The sequence below is a fragment of the Perkinsus marinus genome (genome assembly GCF_000006405.1).
Source record: "Perkinsus marinus ATCC 50983 genomic scaffold scf_1104296957154, whole genome shotgun sequence".
NCBI classification, from domain to species: domain Eukaryota; phylum Perkinsozoa; order Perkinsida; family Perkinsidae; genus Perkinsus; species Perkinsus marinus.
In genome coordinates, this window is record NW_003207237.1 from 104,787 (window position 1) to 122,408 (window position 17,622).

The 17,622-nt window shown below is 47.5% G+C and overlaps 5 protein-coding genes across 5 annotated transcripts in view; 3 read left to right on the plus strand and 2 right to left on the minus strand.

Annotated features, from left to right (window-relative positions):
- Pmar_PMAR002197 (ATP-dependent RNA helicase HAS1, putative) overlaps positions 1 to 1,473 on the minus strand; it is a gene marked incomplete at both ends in the record, with an annotated part of 2,473 nt that extends 1,000 nt beyond the window's left edge. The window contains 6 exons of the mRNA XM_002774966.1: positions 1 to 11; positions 53 to 147; positions 202 to 887; positions 936 to 1,062; positions 1,129 to 1,246; positions 1,353 to 1,473. Coding sequence (XP_002775012.1) covers positions 1 to 11; positions 53 to 147; positions 202 to 887; positions 936 to 1,062; positions 1,129 to 1,246; positions 1,353 to 1,473 — 1,158 coding nt within the window. The remainder of the gene's footprint in view (positions 12 to 52; positions 148 to 201; positions 888 to 935; positions 1,063 to 1,128; positions 1,247 to 1,352) is intronic.
- Positions 1,474 to 1,810: 337 nt separating this feature from the next.
- On the plus strand, positions 1,811 to 3,154 carry Pmar_PMAR002198 (hypothetical protein; the record flags this gene model as incomplete). Its single annotated transcript, XM_002774967.1, has 1 exon — positions 1,811 to 3,154. The coding sequence occupies one exon, from the start codon at positions 1,811 to 1,813 to the stop codon at positions 3,152 to 3,154; it is 1,344 nt and encodes a 447-aa protein (XP_002775013.1).
- A 146-nt stretch (positions 3,155 to 3,300) lies between these two features.
- On the plus strand, positions 3,301 to 7,589 carry Pmar_PMAR002199 (Phospholipid-transporting ATPase, putative; the record flags this gene model as incomplete). Its single annotated transcript, XM_002774968.1, has 1 exon — positions 3,301 to 7,589. The coding sequence occupies one exon, from the start codon at positions 3,301 to 3,303 to the stop codon at positions 7,042 to 7,044; it is 3,744 nt and encodes a 1,247-aa protein (XP_002775014.1). The 3' UTR covers positions 7,045 to 7,589.
- Positions 7,590 to 10,717: 3,128 nt separating this feature from the next.
- Pmar_PMAR002200 (hypothetical protein) lies at positions 10,718 to 11,058 on the plus strand (the record flags this gene model as incomplete). Its single annotated transcript, XM_002774969.1, has 2 exons — positions 10,718 to 10,850; positions 10,910 to 11,058. 2 exons carry the CDS (start codon positions 10,718 to 10,720, stop codon positions 11,056 to 11,058), a joined length of 282 nt encoding a protein of 93 aa, XP_002775015.1.
- A 1,240-nt stretch (positions 11,059 to 12,298) lies between these two features.
- Positions 12,299 to 16,924, minus strand: Pmar_PMAR002201 (hypothetical protein; the record flags this gene model as incomplete). The annotated part of the gene is made up of 1 exon (XM_002774970.1): positions 12,299 to 16,924. One exon carries the CDS (start codon positions 16,922 to 16,924, stop codon positions 12,299 to 12,301), a length of 4,626 nt encoding a protein of 1,541 aa, XP_002775016.1.
- Positions 16,925 to 17,622: the final 698 nt, after the last annotated feature.

Sequence of the window (17,622 nt, forward strand, 5' to 3'; positions counted from 1 at the left end):
GATACAGCACGCTAACTCGACACAGAAACATATACTATTCACGGTAGCTCACCTCTAGCCGTTCTACCAACGCGATGAACATACTCTCGAGCGGTGTCGGGCATATCAGCATTGAGAACAGCCTTCACGTCAACGAAGTCAAGCCCTCTGCAAAGCAGCACAGTTCCTTCCCCCAACTGTCAGTTCCCTCACAACCCTCACCTGTGTATAGCTTGCTCCTCGGCGCCCGATCCCGAAACGGCCTGGTTTGTTGCAATGAGAACGTCAATCGCGTTCATGTTGAAGGACTCGATGATTTGGTTTCGACTCAAGAAGGGCAACTCGTAGTTCAGCACGGCAACACTTCCCATTGAGAACTTATCCAACAGCAGCTTGTAGCGATAAGCACTGTCGATATCCTTGGCGAATATGAGCGTCTTGCCCACCAGAAGCTTCAATTTTAACAGCCCATAAACAACAAGGTACTTCTCGTCGGGTCTAAGGGGAAGGTAGAACTGCTTCAAATGGCCCTCGCCAGCAGCAGCGCCGCTCTCAGCCTCCTCTAACTTGACTATAACCGGCTTGTGCAAGCAAAGGCCCTTTAGGGTCTCCACATCATCGTTTAGGGTGGCACTTAGTAACATACATTGGTAACGATCGAGGTATCCCAACACGCCTTTGATGTCTTCTTCGTACCCATAGGACAGCATAAGGTCAGCTTCGTCGATCACAAGATGTTTGATCGTTGGACCAAGGTCCTTCCGAGACTTCAACACAGAGAGGCAAGCAGCAGGAGTGCACACCAAAATGGTAGGCAGGGCCTTTCGATAAGGATGCGTCGTAGTGTGCATATCACATGAGATAACGTCGAAGGCGTAGTGCAAGAGCGAGTTCACGACTTGATTCACCTGCAAGGACACTCCATAGAGTCGGCACTACTGCGATGAGAGCTCTACCTGCACACAGAGTTCCTTGGTAGGTACCAATACGAAGGCCGTCAGTGGGTGCCGGGATCCACTCTTGGGCGCTGTAGCGAGAAGCTGCTGTAGTAAAGGCACTACGTAGGCTATAGTTTTACCGCACCTACATCACAATTCGCGCCCAATCACAACAAAAATAGAGATGCCGACGAGGACCCAGAAGTACTACCCGGTTCTAGCCTTGACTAAGACGTCTTTACTTTCCAGCACGGGAGGGATGGCTCTCGACTGCACGAGCGCCGGCCTCTCGAACTGTAGCTTATTCAAAGCCTTCGATATGCGACGATCTGCCCAACAAAAGCCGATACCACACCTTCCGAAATCTCTAGTCATGCGAATGGCAAGGGGGCATCACATTAGAATATTTAGACGGCCCTGCGAACCCCGTACTACCTATACCATGCTTCTCGCAGAAGTCACTCCAGTTTATAGAGTAGTCTAAGACCGCATAAGAGAGCTCCCCTTGCGGCTGCTCCTCTACCTGCGGTGGTTCAGAACCGCCTTCGGTTTCCATTGACATGAAGGAGGAGTCTGCGAGAGTGCTGATGGGAAAGGCTTGAAAGAACGAGGCGCACGCGATGGAAAAAGGCGGAGCGAAGCAAGTTTTTTGTGTCACTTTGAAATGCTCTTCGTGGCTTGATCCATTTAACCTTCAATTGAATGCGATGCACTTTCACGGAGTCTTCACTGATATTAGACGAATTGTTCTCGAAAAAAATTTTCCCGTACTTGTGCGAATCGAACTAACAAGGCGAATTTCGCAGAAAGACTAGAGTCTAGTTCGAAAATCCGATCGAGCATTGATGATGCCACTAAGCATTCGTGTATTTCTTCGAATAGTTTACGTAGGAATGAATCTCTCCACGACTCTGGACAGAGCATCGTTATGGCGCATAGATACGCTTCAAAGGGTGATGCCCTTTATCGAGAGGGATATCCCTTTGGTCCCGGAAGCTCTGCAACACATTGCATCAGAATTACGGTCTACCTGTGAGCGCAGGGCTGTTATATTGTATAGAGCCCTGAGTTGGCTCCTACCCCCCTTCTTATTCGTCCTCTACTGGTTCGCCAACTGCGATAAGAGTGTGTTCGTCCTTATATTCGTTCGCCCTATTGTCGATGGGTGGCTTGCACCATACATAGGCACCAAGCCTAAGAGGCTGGGTGACTCTGCTTTAACTGCACAAGAACTTGTAATCTTCGGCATTGGCCTACACGTTATCCAGCTTATTTATCTATACCATACTGTATCGATTTTGAGTAGCCCGTACGGCTTCTGTAGTAATATTTTCCTCTTCCTCGTCACAGGATTCACTAGCTACTCTTATTGGGTCACCATCGTACTATGTATCCTCAAGAATGCCATAATCTCGATCATATCAATTACTCAGTTGCCTGTTCTCGACACCATCCATCAGGAATACATATCGGCGTATTGGTGTAGCTGTGCTATCGTATTAGCAGTGCTCACCCCGGTCCATCTGGAGACTATCGCAAGGATTGTGGCGGAGCGGGAGGCCGACAGTTACAAGTCCCACATGCACGATTTGCTACGGGCGAGCTTTGATGCTACTATTTGGGTTGACAACGACTTGCGTGTTGTTGGTGATTCTGACCCCAGACTGGACTACGTTTTCCTCACACCGATGTGTGGTAATTCCCTGCTGGACTTTGTGGAGGACGAGACTGAGCGTGAACGGTTCGAGGCCTATGCGGCTAAGTCGATGGCATCGAGATCGACAACACTGTTTCATGCGACTTTCCGTACGGCAGCTGAGGAGGGGTGTCGGAATTTCGATGCGGACGTGTATATGACTTCTAAGTACTCGTTGTGGCTACAAGCTGGCCAACAGCATTTGATTGGTCTTCGCCTCCGAGATAATCGATCAGAACCAGGGTCGCCGAAGCAAGCTAGTGCCGCCCATTTCCTCGATGGCTTATCGGTGCAATGGGAGTGTTCGGAGTGTCGCTGTGTTAACTTCGACAAGGCTGATACGTGCATATTGTGTGAACGATCGCGAGATCAGTTGTTGGGCCTCGTAGACAGATGTAGCTCTACAGTGGGTCGGAGTCGGCATCCTGCTAGTTCTACTAGGAGCTTCATTTTTGACACTATCTATGAAGATGAGGAAAGTGAGGAGTGTGGTGGTGAAGGTGCTTTGGTTAATGGTCCGGAGGAGTTGAAGGGAACTTGACTAGGGCAACAATAATGTCAATTTCCTCAAGTATAGTTCTCTGTACAGTTACGTAATATTCGGGCAATTTGAAGCGTTCCTATGTCGAGTTGAGTGGTTGCGTATAATAATTTTTTCCTTTGCAGTTTTATTCGATCGTTCTTTAGATGCCTGAGATGGGCTCATGTAAAGAGCCGAAGTATCAGGCGTGGCTAAAGCGGTTAATTCCGAAGTGTTTACGCCACAATCAGGAGGATGGAGTGCCGCGGGATGCCCAGCTTATATGTGCGGTTAATGTACCTAAACTGTGCAGTAAATGTGTCCAAGGCTGGTCCAACTCTATTATGACCAGCAAATATACTATTCTTACGTTTCTGCCGAAGAACTTGTGGTACCAGTTCCACGTCTTCTCCAACGTCTATTTCCTGTGCATGGCAATGTTGCAGCTAGTCCCGGCGATCTCTGATTCCAACGGCAAGCCGACTATGCTCACACCTCTAGCATTGGTGTTGGGTGTAACGGCTTTGAAGGATGCTATTGAGGACTATCGGAGGCATAGGTCCGATGCTGTTGAGAATTCGAGAGTGACGGTAAGGTTGAATGCTGCTACTGGAGAGTTGGAGAAAGTGCCGTGGTCAAGTTTGGTGGTTGGTAATGTGATCAGGCTCCGGAAGGGTGATGGAGCTCCTGCTGATATAGTCTTGCTATCAAGCTCTGATGGTACTGGCACTGTGTATGTCGAAACCAAGGACCTCGATGGTGAGACTAACCTCAAGGCTAAGGTCTGTCTTGAGGAAACGCAGTTGTTGGATGTTCGGAAGATGAATGCAGCGTCATCAGACCGCGTTGACGATCATCTCTGTGTTCGTATCACCTACGAACAGCCGACTGCGTCGCTCTATTCTTTCACTGGGTCGATCGTCCTCAATAATGCGGCACCCTTGGCACTTTCGGCAGACCAACTGGTTCTTCGTGGGTCGAGTATTAGGACGACGAAGTATGCCTGGGGGGTTGTAGTATACACCGGTCACAACACTAGGTTGATGGTGAACTCTGCGGCCTCCGCCTCAGGAAGGTATAAAATGTCGAAGCTGATGAAGATGTATAATACGCATATTTTGCAGCTGTTCGCACTGCAAATGTTCTTCTGTGTGATATCAGCGGTCTCCTATGCTCTATGGAGTAATCTCTGGCAGGATAACTGGTATTTGGAACGCCCAGAAGAAACTATTGGGTCGAAGATTCGTGAGGTGATTGAAGTCTTTGGTCGGCTCGTACTTCAATTTACTCTCTTCGTCCCCATATCTCTGCTGACCACTCTGGAGATCGTTAAGATCGTGCAGGGTTATATCATTTCTCGAGATAGACAGATGGTTTATGGCGATGTGAAGGCGTCAACCAACTCTGCTGGAACGGCTGACGATCTGGGTTGCGTCACCCATGTGTTTTCGGACAAGACCGGCACGCTTACTGAGAACTGCATGCTCATCAATACGATCGGCATCATGGGTGACTTGAATCGTCAGTATGGTCCGAATCCCTATCCTTTGCGACCTTCTGATACACACGTTAGCCACAGCTTCCCCTCAAGGGGCATCAAGGCTGTGTCGGCTGGTAAAGATGAGGCTAATCTGAGGCGGTCTCTACTCGTTCTGGGGCTCTGTCATTCTGTACTTCGGCAGCAACGGGACGATTCCGAATCGGAGGCTGATACCCGTCAGAGCTTTGTGGGAGCGGGTAAGCTTGATACTGTGTCCTTGACTGACACTACTGGTGGCTCTTCCTCGAGTTGCTGTGGAGGGGCGATAGATGATCCCAAGCCTGGTGATGATAGCGAGGATCTTTATGATGCATCGTCTCCGGATGAGATGGCGCTGGTGGCAGCAGCACGCGAACTCGGCTTCGAGTTTTGGGGGAGACCAAGTGCCCATAAAGTTGTCATGAAGGTTACGGACGATTGGGCTAAGAACCTCATTGGTCGTGACGGTGGTGCTACTGTTGACACTGACTTTATTACTTATGATGTTCTGGAGGTCCTCGAGTTCGACAATGTACGCAAGCGCATGAGTGTCATGGTGCGCAGTCCTACTACTGGCAAGGTCATGCTCCTCGTGAAGGGAGCTGACTCTACTATGTTGGAGGTTGCTACTCCTGAGACTGATTCTAATGGTTTAACTGCTTATCTTTTGGGCCTTGCTACTCAGGGTCTTCGGACTCTGGTTTTGGGCATTCGCGACTTGACTGATTTCCCCCTTGATAGTTGGCGCGAACGCTACGGTAAGGCGCGTGCAACGGGAGATGCGGATGCTCTCGAGGAGCTGATCGCCGATGCTGAGATGGGCATCACTATTGTTGGTGCTACTGGTATTGAAGATAAACTACAGGATCATGTTCCTGAGACTATTTCCGATATCCGTGCTGCTGGTGTGAACATGTGGATCCTCACTGGTGACAAGGTGGAGACCGCCATCAACATTGGACGGTCAAGCAATCTGATAGCGCACGATGGGGAGAACTTTGTGATCCAGGACCCCGACATGGACGAGAAGGACATTCTGGAGAAGCTTCAGGACATCTCTGATAGAGGAGCACCCCCTCGGACGGTGTCACTGACTATTTTGGGCGATTGTCTCACGACGATCCTCAAGGATGATGATCTCCGTGAGCAGTTCTTCTCGGTTGGTTTGACCAAGTGTGGCACAGTTATTGCTTGTCGAGTCTCTCCGGCCCAGAAGGCGGATGTGGTGGCGTGGGCCCAGAAGTACCACAAGAGTGGTACGATGCTTGCTATTGGTGATGGTGCCAACGATGTGGGAATGATCGTCACTGCCGACGTTGGTGTCGGAGTTTCCGGTCGAGAGGGAGCTCAAGCGGTTAGAGCCGCAGATTTTGCAATACCGAGATTCTGTCACTTGCAAAGGCTTCTTTTTGTCCATGGTAGAGAGACTATTAGAAAGAATACTCTCTTTATATACTACACTGTGTTCAAGAATGTCGCCTTTGGCATCCTGGCAATGCTGTTCGGACCTTTCTGCATGTTCTCGGGCTCCATTATATATGATCCTTTCTTCAAGGCGTGGTACAACACATTCTTCACGCTGCTACCGGTCATGGCATATGCTGTATTTGATAGGGATTTGCCCTACAATATTATGGCTAGGTGCTCATTCCTGTACAAGTGGCCTCGGCCATTGTTCTCGAAGCAAGTCCTGGCCAATTGGTTCTGGCATGCGTTTTATGTTGGCGGTGCCTGTTTGATAGTATGTACGTGCTTCTCTAGTGTATTCATAAGGAATCACACTGGTATGGTTGTGACGACACTGCCCGAACTATCGGTACTTATAATGGTGCTCCTCATCCCTTTGATGAATCTCATGATCTATCGTTGGATCAACTCCTTCCACTGGTTCACGACACACTTTTTGTATAATATCTGTACTGTTCTGTTCGTCGTGGCCTTGTTCATTCTCTATCGCTCCTTCCTTTGGGACATCCTCTTTAGTCCCATGGGAGTTGCTATATGCCTGATGGGGTGGGCGACCGCTGTTTTACCACTGGTGTTCTATCATACATATATGTCACTCTTCAAACCCGACAATGCTAGGATTGTTAAGGAGAGGCTTCACATGGGCGTGCATGATCTGGTTATCGGTAAGGGCGGTCCAGAGGTCGGTGGTGCAGCGGAAGTTCTGGTACCGAATCTTACGGCGATTGAGCACACGACAACGTTGGCTTCGAATGAGGTTCCTCAAGAGGGTGTTCCTCGAGTCCTGCGGGATCGTGTTAACTCTACTGGTTACGCCTTCAGTGAGTCTGAGAACCAAGACAGAATTGGTTTGTACTCCCGAAGCAAAGTTCTGCAGCCGCTATCGTCGAAACTCACTATTCTGAGAGAGAAATCTCCATGGTAGAAGAAGAGATGCGAATGGCTTCGGTTCTTCACTTGAAGTTTATATCGGATTTGCGGAGGAGCAAACTGTTCTTGTTGTCCATTTTAGCATACGAGATTACACCTAAGTGTATGATCTTGTCCTTTTGCTCTGTTGTGCGTAATCGATTTAATGCAGCGGTAGTAGTATTTTTTCCGATTGATGACTGCAAGTGTATGCCGGCCTCCTCGAAGAGTGACGTTATTCATAGTTCAAGTCGCAGCGTTTTGCTGACTGAAAAATAGAAATTTAGAGTTAGCCCATTCAGTGTGGACGCCCTTGTAGTGGGTTCAGCACAGACACTGGAAGGCCATTTTGATTGTTGTTGTTGGGTCGTAATGTTATGCTTGTTGTACTACTCGTTGGTAAAGCCAGATCCTCTCGCCACTGGTGCTCAGTATCCTTGCCACATTTGTATCTCATTTTCTCGTATGCCACATTGCTCTGTCGGTATTGCTTGGTGTCGTCGTACGAGATCAAACTGTTGAATAGTTGGCTGAGTTGATTGTGGCGACTATAGCGGTGGTACTGAGACCGATTACTATGATATAACTAGAATTAACTTATTGTTGCGTTGTAAAGTTATTTCAACTCAGTGTTAATGGAAATTTGTCTGTTAAATCGCCATAGTTCCCTGTCGCAAGCATTGGTCACAGGGTTCAGTTGAGCTTCTCATTAGAGCTGCTCTGGCTGATCATTTAGGTTCATTTTTGACGTTGTGTTCGTGTAGTAGATACTCGAATACATGGGAGTTACTTCCCTGGCGCGGCATTCGTACGGTACGAATGCCTGTAGGACTCGTACCATACCGTTCTCGGAAGATGTTTTGGTTTTATACTAATCACCTGAAACTATTTATAACCTATGGGCAATATGCTATGGGCAAGGATATAGGTTGGAAAATGGGGGCATGCGTCCATGTACAACAACAGGGAGAGGTTTTTCTTAATTGTTTCATCGTATCAAGAAAGGCGACCCGTCATCTCGGGAACTTACGGAAATTACGATAACCAGGCCGTGAGAATGATCCGGTTGGTTGACTGTCAATGATACTTGAGCTAACATGGCCCCTTGCACCCTAAGGACAGCTTCTCATACTTGGTATTGTACAGACCCGTTTATGTGGGAGATCTTGACAGAGTGTTTTATTCTATTGGAGTGGTTACGAGCATCTGAGCTCACCGGTACCAGCGTGCTGCCAGGGAGGGCTGCAGAGCCTCTTGTCACCAATTAGTAGAATCTCTGTAGCCCACTCTGTGAACCCATGCCTCGTGTCTGATGTACTCGACTGTCACGTGCTTACGAATGAGGGTGTCGAAGTGAGGTCCGAGCGATATTGAATGACTAAGGATTGCAGCCTTTTTTTCTTGTCGGTCGCCCTCTCGTGCTTTTCAAATGCTTAGATTTCTTACTATTAAGCTCTCTCTATGGACCCGTCATGTACGATATTCTTGGCGCCACTGTGGTGCCATCACATGCGCCAACAAGGCCGTGAGAGAGCCTCCAGTCGTGAGCCGCTCGTGTAGATGCGACTGCCGCGTCCGGGCTCAGGTATATTATACTACCAAGGAAGCTCTTCATGCCTTATGGGAAGAACACTTCGTATTGGTCTGTTCACTTACCCATGAACCTATTCGTTTAATGTGAAGGCAGAAGTGATAACTCCAGTTGCGAGATGGGTGCACGCTTCCGTTTTCTCAAAGATCTTGATATTTGCTCGAACACCTTTCTGCTGGGCTATAGTTGATTGCTCTGGATCCCACATTGCCGAAGATGGTCCCGTATTTGCTCATACCTTATCCGCGTCAGCACTTCATACTCTCAGTGCACTTACTGAGCGGCATCGGTGTCGCTCCCCCATTGTTGAGTTTATAGATGTTTCGAAGCTGGAATGGGGTTGTTTAGAGGGAAATGCGTCATGCCGTACTTGAGGATCTCCTGTGATCCTCCGTACTGTCATCGGGTTGATGACAGTATGAGTATCGTACTCTGTTTTCCAACAGTTAATGAAAGTAAAGTTGCCAGAAGAAATTCCAGTTCGGTCGTCGGCGAGGCTGCACGGTGTGAAACTCAGCCAGTCTGTGTTCGACAATGAGTCCGTGATGAGTGAGTCGGACCTCGCGGCCTTCATTGTCGACAAGGCATGTCTTGAGGTACGCCCAAGAAGCCCCGACGAGGCACCAAGAAGAGAGAGAGCCGGACTAATGTTAAGTACTCCTCCGAGCTTGGTCCACTAGAAGAGGAGCTCGGCCCGGAAGCATCAATAAAAAGCGGCTCCGGTAGAGCAGCAAGGACTCCATCGAAACCCAAGCCCAAAGCTAAAGCCCGACCGCAGGCTGTCCGAGCTGAGGGGCTACCAAGTGCTTGTAAGCCCCCTAGTACTCCACCAGTAGTCGGCCAAGGATCCGCAGTCACGGAGATCGAGCGTACGCGTACTCCCAGAGGGAAGAAAAGAAAGAGTGTAATGAGCTGGGGGTATAGCACGTTCATACTGATCTCCAGGTGAATACGAGGAAGGTACGCAAGGCGATCTCCAAGGACGCGGGGGTACTATCTACCCTCGCGACACAGAGTTGCCGATAGACTTGTGCATCAGGTCAACTCCAATAAGTCGAAATCTCGCGGAGTGCGTGTTGTCGTAGAAGAGGTGAAGATGCGAAAGGCAGTTGTCGACGTGGATTCAAATGGAGTGGTGATAGGCCAAATTTGTCGTGTATGGGAGTCGGCGCAGTGGATCCTTCGGAATCCAACACTGTTAGTATCGTTAGGATGTTGAATCAGCACTCCTGATATGAATTTACTTTCAGAAACCACTTGCTCGCGAAGGAGCTCAGCCAGAGGGCAAAGAAGAGACTTCTTCTCCGTGAGAGCACAGCTTCGATCGACCTTGTGAGGTTAGTTATTTTTAGAACCGAAAAGCGATCGCAGTGGTTACCGAAAAGTCACCGACGGAAGTTCGTCATTCCCAGGAGGCGCTATGCGTGAGAAAGCTCGGCTGCTAACTCAATGTGTCATGGTAGAAACCTTTTAGGAGGAAATCGCGCGGAGGCGGCGGTCCAGGGATCCTGGGCCGGGCGGTCCCTATGGGGCTGATGGCAGCGGGAGTCGTGTCTGGCATGCTCATGGCTTACTTCTATCCTGCCTTCCGAGAACTGCCCAACCGGATGTGAGGCTTTATGCAATATTAACGTGCACGCGTATACAAGCTAATCGAGCATTTTTAGGTATTGATATGTAAGCATGTCGATTGCGAACACTACGATGTATAGTTATGGTCACGTGGGAGATGTATTCTTCCAATACATTTTCTGACAATGAAAGCTGATAGCAGTCAGTCATTTCAATGCATAGTCACCTTTCAACACATGAGCTTTGAGTTAATACAACAGCAGTGTGGTAAAATTTGCGCATGGTCAACCACACGTGTGGGTGACAATATGGAATCTCTGAGGAAAATTTGGAAAATCCTTGTTACTTTCTGTACACTAATCGTATATATTCTCCCAATTCGCATATAAAATCCTATCATTAGTGAGGAAAATTTGGAGCTCAGCTGAGGAAAGCGAACATTTTTTGCAGCACTGGTAGAACAGGACTTGCAGCACTTTATATGGGTTGTAACTAACCAGCACGAAGAACGATACGCAAATTTCGTATGGTTCACGTTAAACGTGAAAACGACGTTGGTGATGATAAGTGGCTCACGAATCGGAGCGAGAGTGATGAGGGTGAACAGTTCCTGTTCACGGAGAATGCTGACCAAGAAGCTGAGCGCATTCGAGCGCAAGGTTCGTGCTGCGCTTGAAGGCGTTCGGTGAGCGGGAGGCAGGTAGTGGTGGTGTGACAGGTGCGGCAGAGGAGGGTGTTGTTGTCGAGTCTGCCGACGAATCTACGGTCGAGGAGTACAACGTTGTCACTTCATCACCAACTTGGCCTAGTGATAAGAAGAAGAGATATAACGAGTCCAAGGTGTCTGAGGAGGAAGGGACTGCCTAATTTTTATGTTTGTTAATAGCACATCTAATAGTGGGGCACTGCATCAAATCTAAGCGAGATGCATAAAAACCAAAGAATATCAGCGCGCGCCATTAATGGAAAGTAAAGGTTGATATCCAGGTGATGACAGTAACGCAAGTGAGAATCTAAACTGCAAATTCCAAAAAAAAACAAGAACTGCAGGTGAAAGCGGAGAAAGGGAAACCCGAAACCCCACCCGAAACCCGACGGGAAACCAGAAACCCGAACTGTTATCCAAGGCCAGGCTGCAATCCAAGGCCAAGTCGAAATGCAGGTGAGAGCGTGCGCAAAACTTCTTTAGAAAAGAGGCCTATTCTTTAGAAATGAGGATTTCCCCTCTAATAGTGCTTCTGCTCTGTTGAATTGCGTTATTTGTGAGGGTGGGACGGTTGATGAGACGTCAGTAGTGATAGCTATGTTGGACGCATGATGGTTCCTGTGCTGTAGAGAAGAAGCAGAGGATGATCTAGGCCTTAATCGAGGAATCCTAGATGCTCTTAGCGATACTATAGGCTCACCAGACTCTTGATAGACACTGCGTGTAATAACCATCCCAGACTCAGCGCGACAAGACTAACTTAGATTCAATTAGTTACAGATATACTCAGAGCGCTGACTAGCGTTACAGCAATAATAGCCGTAATAAGACTCTAATACTCATTCAACACTTCAAAGGTCGCTCCAACGAGCGGTTACAGAGATCCAATCGTTTCAGATACTTATCACTCTACAGATATTCGGGCGTGCGCGATACGACTTGCGCCGATCTTTCCCGATCGTGTCGTCACAGTGGGCGCCAGCGATAATCAGATACGATAATCCTCAAAATTGACTGCAAAGATAAATAGTTAGACGATGATAGCTATCTTTGACGACGATGACGATCTAACATTACTACGAATCAGATAAAAAGAATAATGATCACCATATAGTCGTCTCCTTCTACCCTTCTGATGATCTTCATACACGATATAGTTAGTCTTGATACAGCATAGATCCCTGATACGATGCCGTAGGAAATAAATTGATAATCCCTCCTCCAGATCACTGCCAGCTTCCAAGGCAGCGATGTTGTAACCAATGATATCTTCGACCTTGTGATAGGCTTCCATCCCCTTAATAAGACAATCTATAGTGATGAGATCATTAGATGATACACTTGACCGATAGTTGAGCAAAACCTTAATTAAGTCTATCGATTAACTTAGAGCCCTTAGAATTAGATCCATGGATCCCCGATGCCTAAGCTATAATGTAGCTCCCTCATAAGGAATTGGTGTTGCCGAGTTAGGACGGTAGTAGACCCACAGATATAAACCAGATCAGAGAAGAAGCACTTGCGCGACCTTGCTTGATCATCTTCGATTGAGCCAAGATAAACTCTTCCTTCGTCTTTGTCGGTGGGGGCTACGATATCGACACCTCTGCTCGATACTGAACTTGATAGGAATACCACCACACTTTCATCAGGGGGACTCATAGATAAGATAGCACCAGTAGATAATAGATCCGATTGGAGAAGATGTCGTCTTAGATTGCTGATGCCTATGGGAAGGGGTCTCGTAGCCTTAATAGCAGTAGGGTCGTGTTGATCTTCAGTCTTCTCATCCCCTTGTTGATGGCGATTCCGAGAAGTCCTTGGCTTCGATGATCTCGAAGGATTGGCATCTTCTGGTATTAGGTCGGGGGAATCGGAAGGGGCTAACTGGTCATCTTCTTGAACTTGATGTAGATCTTCTGAGATAGAGTGGCCTTGTGGTTGTCTATCTTGACCTTGACCTCCTTCGGATGGTGATTCATCATTGGGGGTCGTTGTAGTAGGATTTCTCCACACCTTCAGAGCATCAATGATAGCACCCTCAGTGATCAATTCTCTGACTCGTTGTAGATCTTGTGACTCATCCTTCAGAGAGTCGATAGACCCTATAGATCCTCTATGGTCGACGTAGATCCTTTGACCTCGTAGATGTTGATCTCGTATCAGGTCTTGGAAAGCTTTAGCATGTACAACATTCTTCAATGATATTAGTTGAAGTTCATGATCTTCAAATAACCGATCGATACCAGAGTTGCAGTTGTGACCGTCGGTGATGTTGGTAGGACCAGAAGACCGATGATTAGTAGAAGGAAGTGAACTTAAGTTATCGACAGTTGGTGAAGTAGGATCAGATGTGGGATTCGGACTAGACGATGACGAGTTAGATCTTTCCCAGATCTTCCTGTTGGGAAGGATCAGTTCGGGCGCCACGAGTACCGTAGCCGATGAAGTGACCTTGGCAATAGTAAAGGGTCCTTCCCATCTGGATCTCATTTTGTTGTCGATAGCCCATCCAGTGTCATTGTAGAGGTCGATAGAGGCGTTCACCCAATCAGATACTTGTTGTCGATGGTCATCAGCGATTTTGGCATCCCAATCTGTTGTAGCTTCAGTGATCTTCCGCCAGATAAGTCGACCAACCATTGTATGCTCTAGAACAAGCCCGAGAGGATCGTATAGAGATAGAAGATAGGAGCTAGCCTTCCTCTTAGTGATACAATCTTCTTCAGATAGTCGATCTGCTTCGTAAACAGCATGTAGAAGATCAGAGGATCGACGAAATAGATAGCCAAGTAATTTCTTCAGTGCCTCGGGCTGATCTTGATGTTGTTCATCGACCCATGATGTGAAGTTCTTGTTGGGATCGAATAGTTTATGATGTCCCTCGTAGATGTGTGCAGCAAAGCTGTAGCAGTCGATAGTGTGTGATCTAGATAAACCACCGATGTAGACGTCGTCAACGAACCAGACCATCGATATCACGATAGGGACTTGTGGTCCGAATCGGATCCAGTCGACATTGTCGTTAGTGGGGCATAAGAGAACATTCATCAGATCTTCTGTGAGTAGATTCCAACCAGGAACTGTCGATGTAGGCGGTCTCGATGATTCTCTAGCTTTAGCGGTTGAAATGACTTGATAGATCTCATCAGACATGTCGTTGATATCAGTCTCCAACATAGCTGGCGCACAAGTAGATCCAAAGCTGACTCGATTCCACAACAGAGTGAAATTGCCGATGCAAGTATATCCGATAAACGGAATATCGCTTGGATCCGCGAACATTTCACAAAATGCTTTGGATATGTCAGCTGATATCACATACTCCATTGATCTTACCGATAGTAAAGTACCAACTAGATTATGTTGAGTTGATCCTCCTCGATTCGAGAATCGATTTAGGACTCGATAATCTAGTACAATCCTACACGGAGTAGTGCAGTGATCCTTACGAAACACCATGTGGCTCGGCGTATAGTGGATAGGCTTAGGTACGATAGATCCTGCCATAGATGTACCTTCATGTAGAACACGCCAGATAGCTTGACAACGTTCAGATGATGGTGGGATTGTATAGTTGCCGATAGAGTTGTCTTGGACAATACCACAGTACTTCCGGTCGATGAAGGTGTTCAGGGATTGGTGAAATAGATCCTTTTCCTCGGGTGATAGTCGTTGGACTGAAGCCGCTCCTCGGCGCGCCGCGATCCTAAAGTTGTGATCGGGCCTGTCTGATGATAACCATGGTACTGATAGTTGGCAACGTCCTAACGGAGCGCTGAAGTCGGGTATCCATTGTCGTTTGATGACTTCCCATGGCGGGAGATCGTCGGTAGGATCAGATTGTAGTTGTAGGTCAGGATGTAGTGGAACGTCTTCCATATCAGTAGCACCATAAGGATCGTTGGTGATCACGTCCGGGATTGAGTTCATGATACGGGGAACGGCATTGTTGTTGGTAACCTTCCCATTCCAGATACCACCATGAAGGAGATCGAGATGGGTTGTGACGTCGTTAGAGGCCATTATCGTAGAACATGATGAAGTTGGTAGGTCATCATTCACCACCCTGACGACATGAGAGGTTGGTTGATGAGTAATAGATACGCCACCAAAACCTTTGATCTCAGCAGGTTGTCGTTGCTTGGCTGATCTAGAGATAGTCTTATAGATCTGCCTATGGAACGATGAAGTAAGATCTTCGATCCCACTGAAGACCACGGAGCCACTAACCGTGAAGACAATGGCACACTGTAGTTGTTGTAAGGCCGGACATCCAAGGATAACTGGGCTAGATAGTGAGTTGTCTGTGACGGCGAACCTTTCTGTGATCTTGATGTGCCTGGTCTCGATAGGTATAGAGACATGGCCGATGACCTTGATGCTGGTGGTGTTAGCAACCTTCACATTAGAATTTGTGGTGGATGAGAAGATAGGACAGTCACCACCGAAGATTTTCTCCAAGGCTCCGATAGCGATTAAAGAGATATCGGCTCCAGTATCAAACAGAACAGGCCGGGTCTCAGGACCGATCTTGATCACGCCAACAACAACATCGCAACGAGTAGATGAAGTTGAAGATGAGCAGATATTCGAGGTAGATGTTACCTTAGGATCACCAAAGACCTTATCCGAGCTGTTGGCCTTCATAGTCTTGAGTTGATTGGGAACCGACTCCGATACCGTTAGAATCGATGATTCAGGATAGTGATGCGATACAATCATGTTAGTTTGGGCGTCGTTGTAGATGTCGTACTCATTATTTGCATCACTTGAATCATCGTTATTCTCGTTGGGATCTACACCAGAGATCTTGACTTCGGGAGTAGGTGGTGTTGGGAGCTGTTGAAGATTACCATCGGTTGTAGATGAGGTTGTAGCCTGGATACTTGATGGACCGGGAGATTTCCCTTTTCCTTTACCAAGGCCCTTGCCTTTACCTTTACCACCTTTACTCCTCATTGATACCGTAGGGGATGGTAGCGGGTCAGGGCATACATAAGCTAGATGGCCTTCTCGACCGCAGCGATGACACGTGGCAGTCGTAGAGACGTTACATTTGTCGATGGTATGGGTAGGGTTGCCACACCGGATACATCTCTCGTCCTTCTTACCGATATCATTAGTACAATTCCTAGCAGGATGACCATCCTGTAGGCACCTATAACATGTGATGGATTGTTGATCACGAACCACCGCATAGACATAGTAGACATCGTCATCAGTTGATGATCCAGAAGGAATAGGGGATCCATCATGATAGTCATCAGAGTGGTCGTTGTTGATGATGTTGCTCACCGTAGCTTGACGTCGTTGATCAGGATGTCGTCCACCATACAACCGGAGAGTAGCGGGATCAGCTTCCTTCTTAGATAAGCGCCCTTGTCTCCTTCGATCATACTTGATCAGCTGCCGTTTGAAGCGGGGATAGTCTATACGGTGATCATCGACGTCACGATCCATCTTATCTCTAAGACGGTCGTTTAATAATCCATCATACAGACGTCGCTTGATGATGTCATCCAAGATACTGACACCTAGTAGACATAGTTGATTAGCATAACCATCCAATCTTGAGATAAACTGATTGACCGTCTCCTTAGGTTCTTGTTGTAGATGATTGAAGTCGTTCTGGAGTTTCAGTAGGACTTCTTGGTCACTGTAGAACTCATTGATCTTGTTGATTAGTAGATCCCAATGACGATCATAGTCCTTGTGACATAGTGCAGGATCAGTTTCGTCACGTACAAGATCGTCCCAGACGGTGTTGATGGTATTGAGACGGGCAAAGGTATAACGAACAAGATTCCTTTGGCCAACCGTCCGTTTAAAGATCTCTTGGATCCAAGCTGCACCAGAGCGTCGATCATCAGCACCTTGATAGTGGTTCTTGATAGCGAGACCTTTTGCCGTATTGGTAGCGATTTGGAGATCCTTATCAGAGATCTTGTGTCGGCATTTGGTATGTCTACAACCCGGACAGCGGTCATAGGTCTTGTTGCCGAACAGATTAGGGGGTCGATACATTCTGCCAGAAGTGATTCCAGGCAGATGTTTCAACGTAGGGTAGGGTCTTGATAGAGCACGACCCGAAGCAGAAGAAGGGCTAGAAGAAGATGAGCTCGATGATAGGCTTCTCCGACGGCGTTGATGGGAACGTCGAGAACGACGAGAATCATGATCGTCACCAGAAGAATCCGATGAACCAGAAGGAGAGCCAGATGGATCACGTCTTCTTGTAGACCTCATAGCAGCTCTACGAGATGGTTGTTGATGATGTTCACGATAATTCTCGTGATGACTTCTCGAACCATTTTTAGCAGCAGATGAAATAGAAATAACTTCAACAGGTTTAGTAGAATCTACTTGTTCTAGAGGGACTCGATCATCAGCAGTAGTGATATCCTTGACAGTGGTGTCGTAGATAGGAACCGATTGCTGAGGTCGTGAACCATCAACTGTTAGAGTAGAGCTAGCAGCAGCTGACGAGTAGTCTTTGATAACCGTACCACAAGACTGATGCTGTTCACTATGTTGGGAATCTTTGATGGGGTTGGGGTAGTGCTCGATGTTCAGGAAGTTGGGATCACTCATTGACTTCTCGATGATAATGGGGTGGCTTAGGAAGATTGGTCGTAGATAGTCGTCTTGAATGATATTATAGAGTAGCTCTCTATCCTTTGTGATCATGTCCAGATAGAACTCGTTATACAGGATCTTGTCAC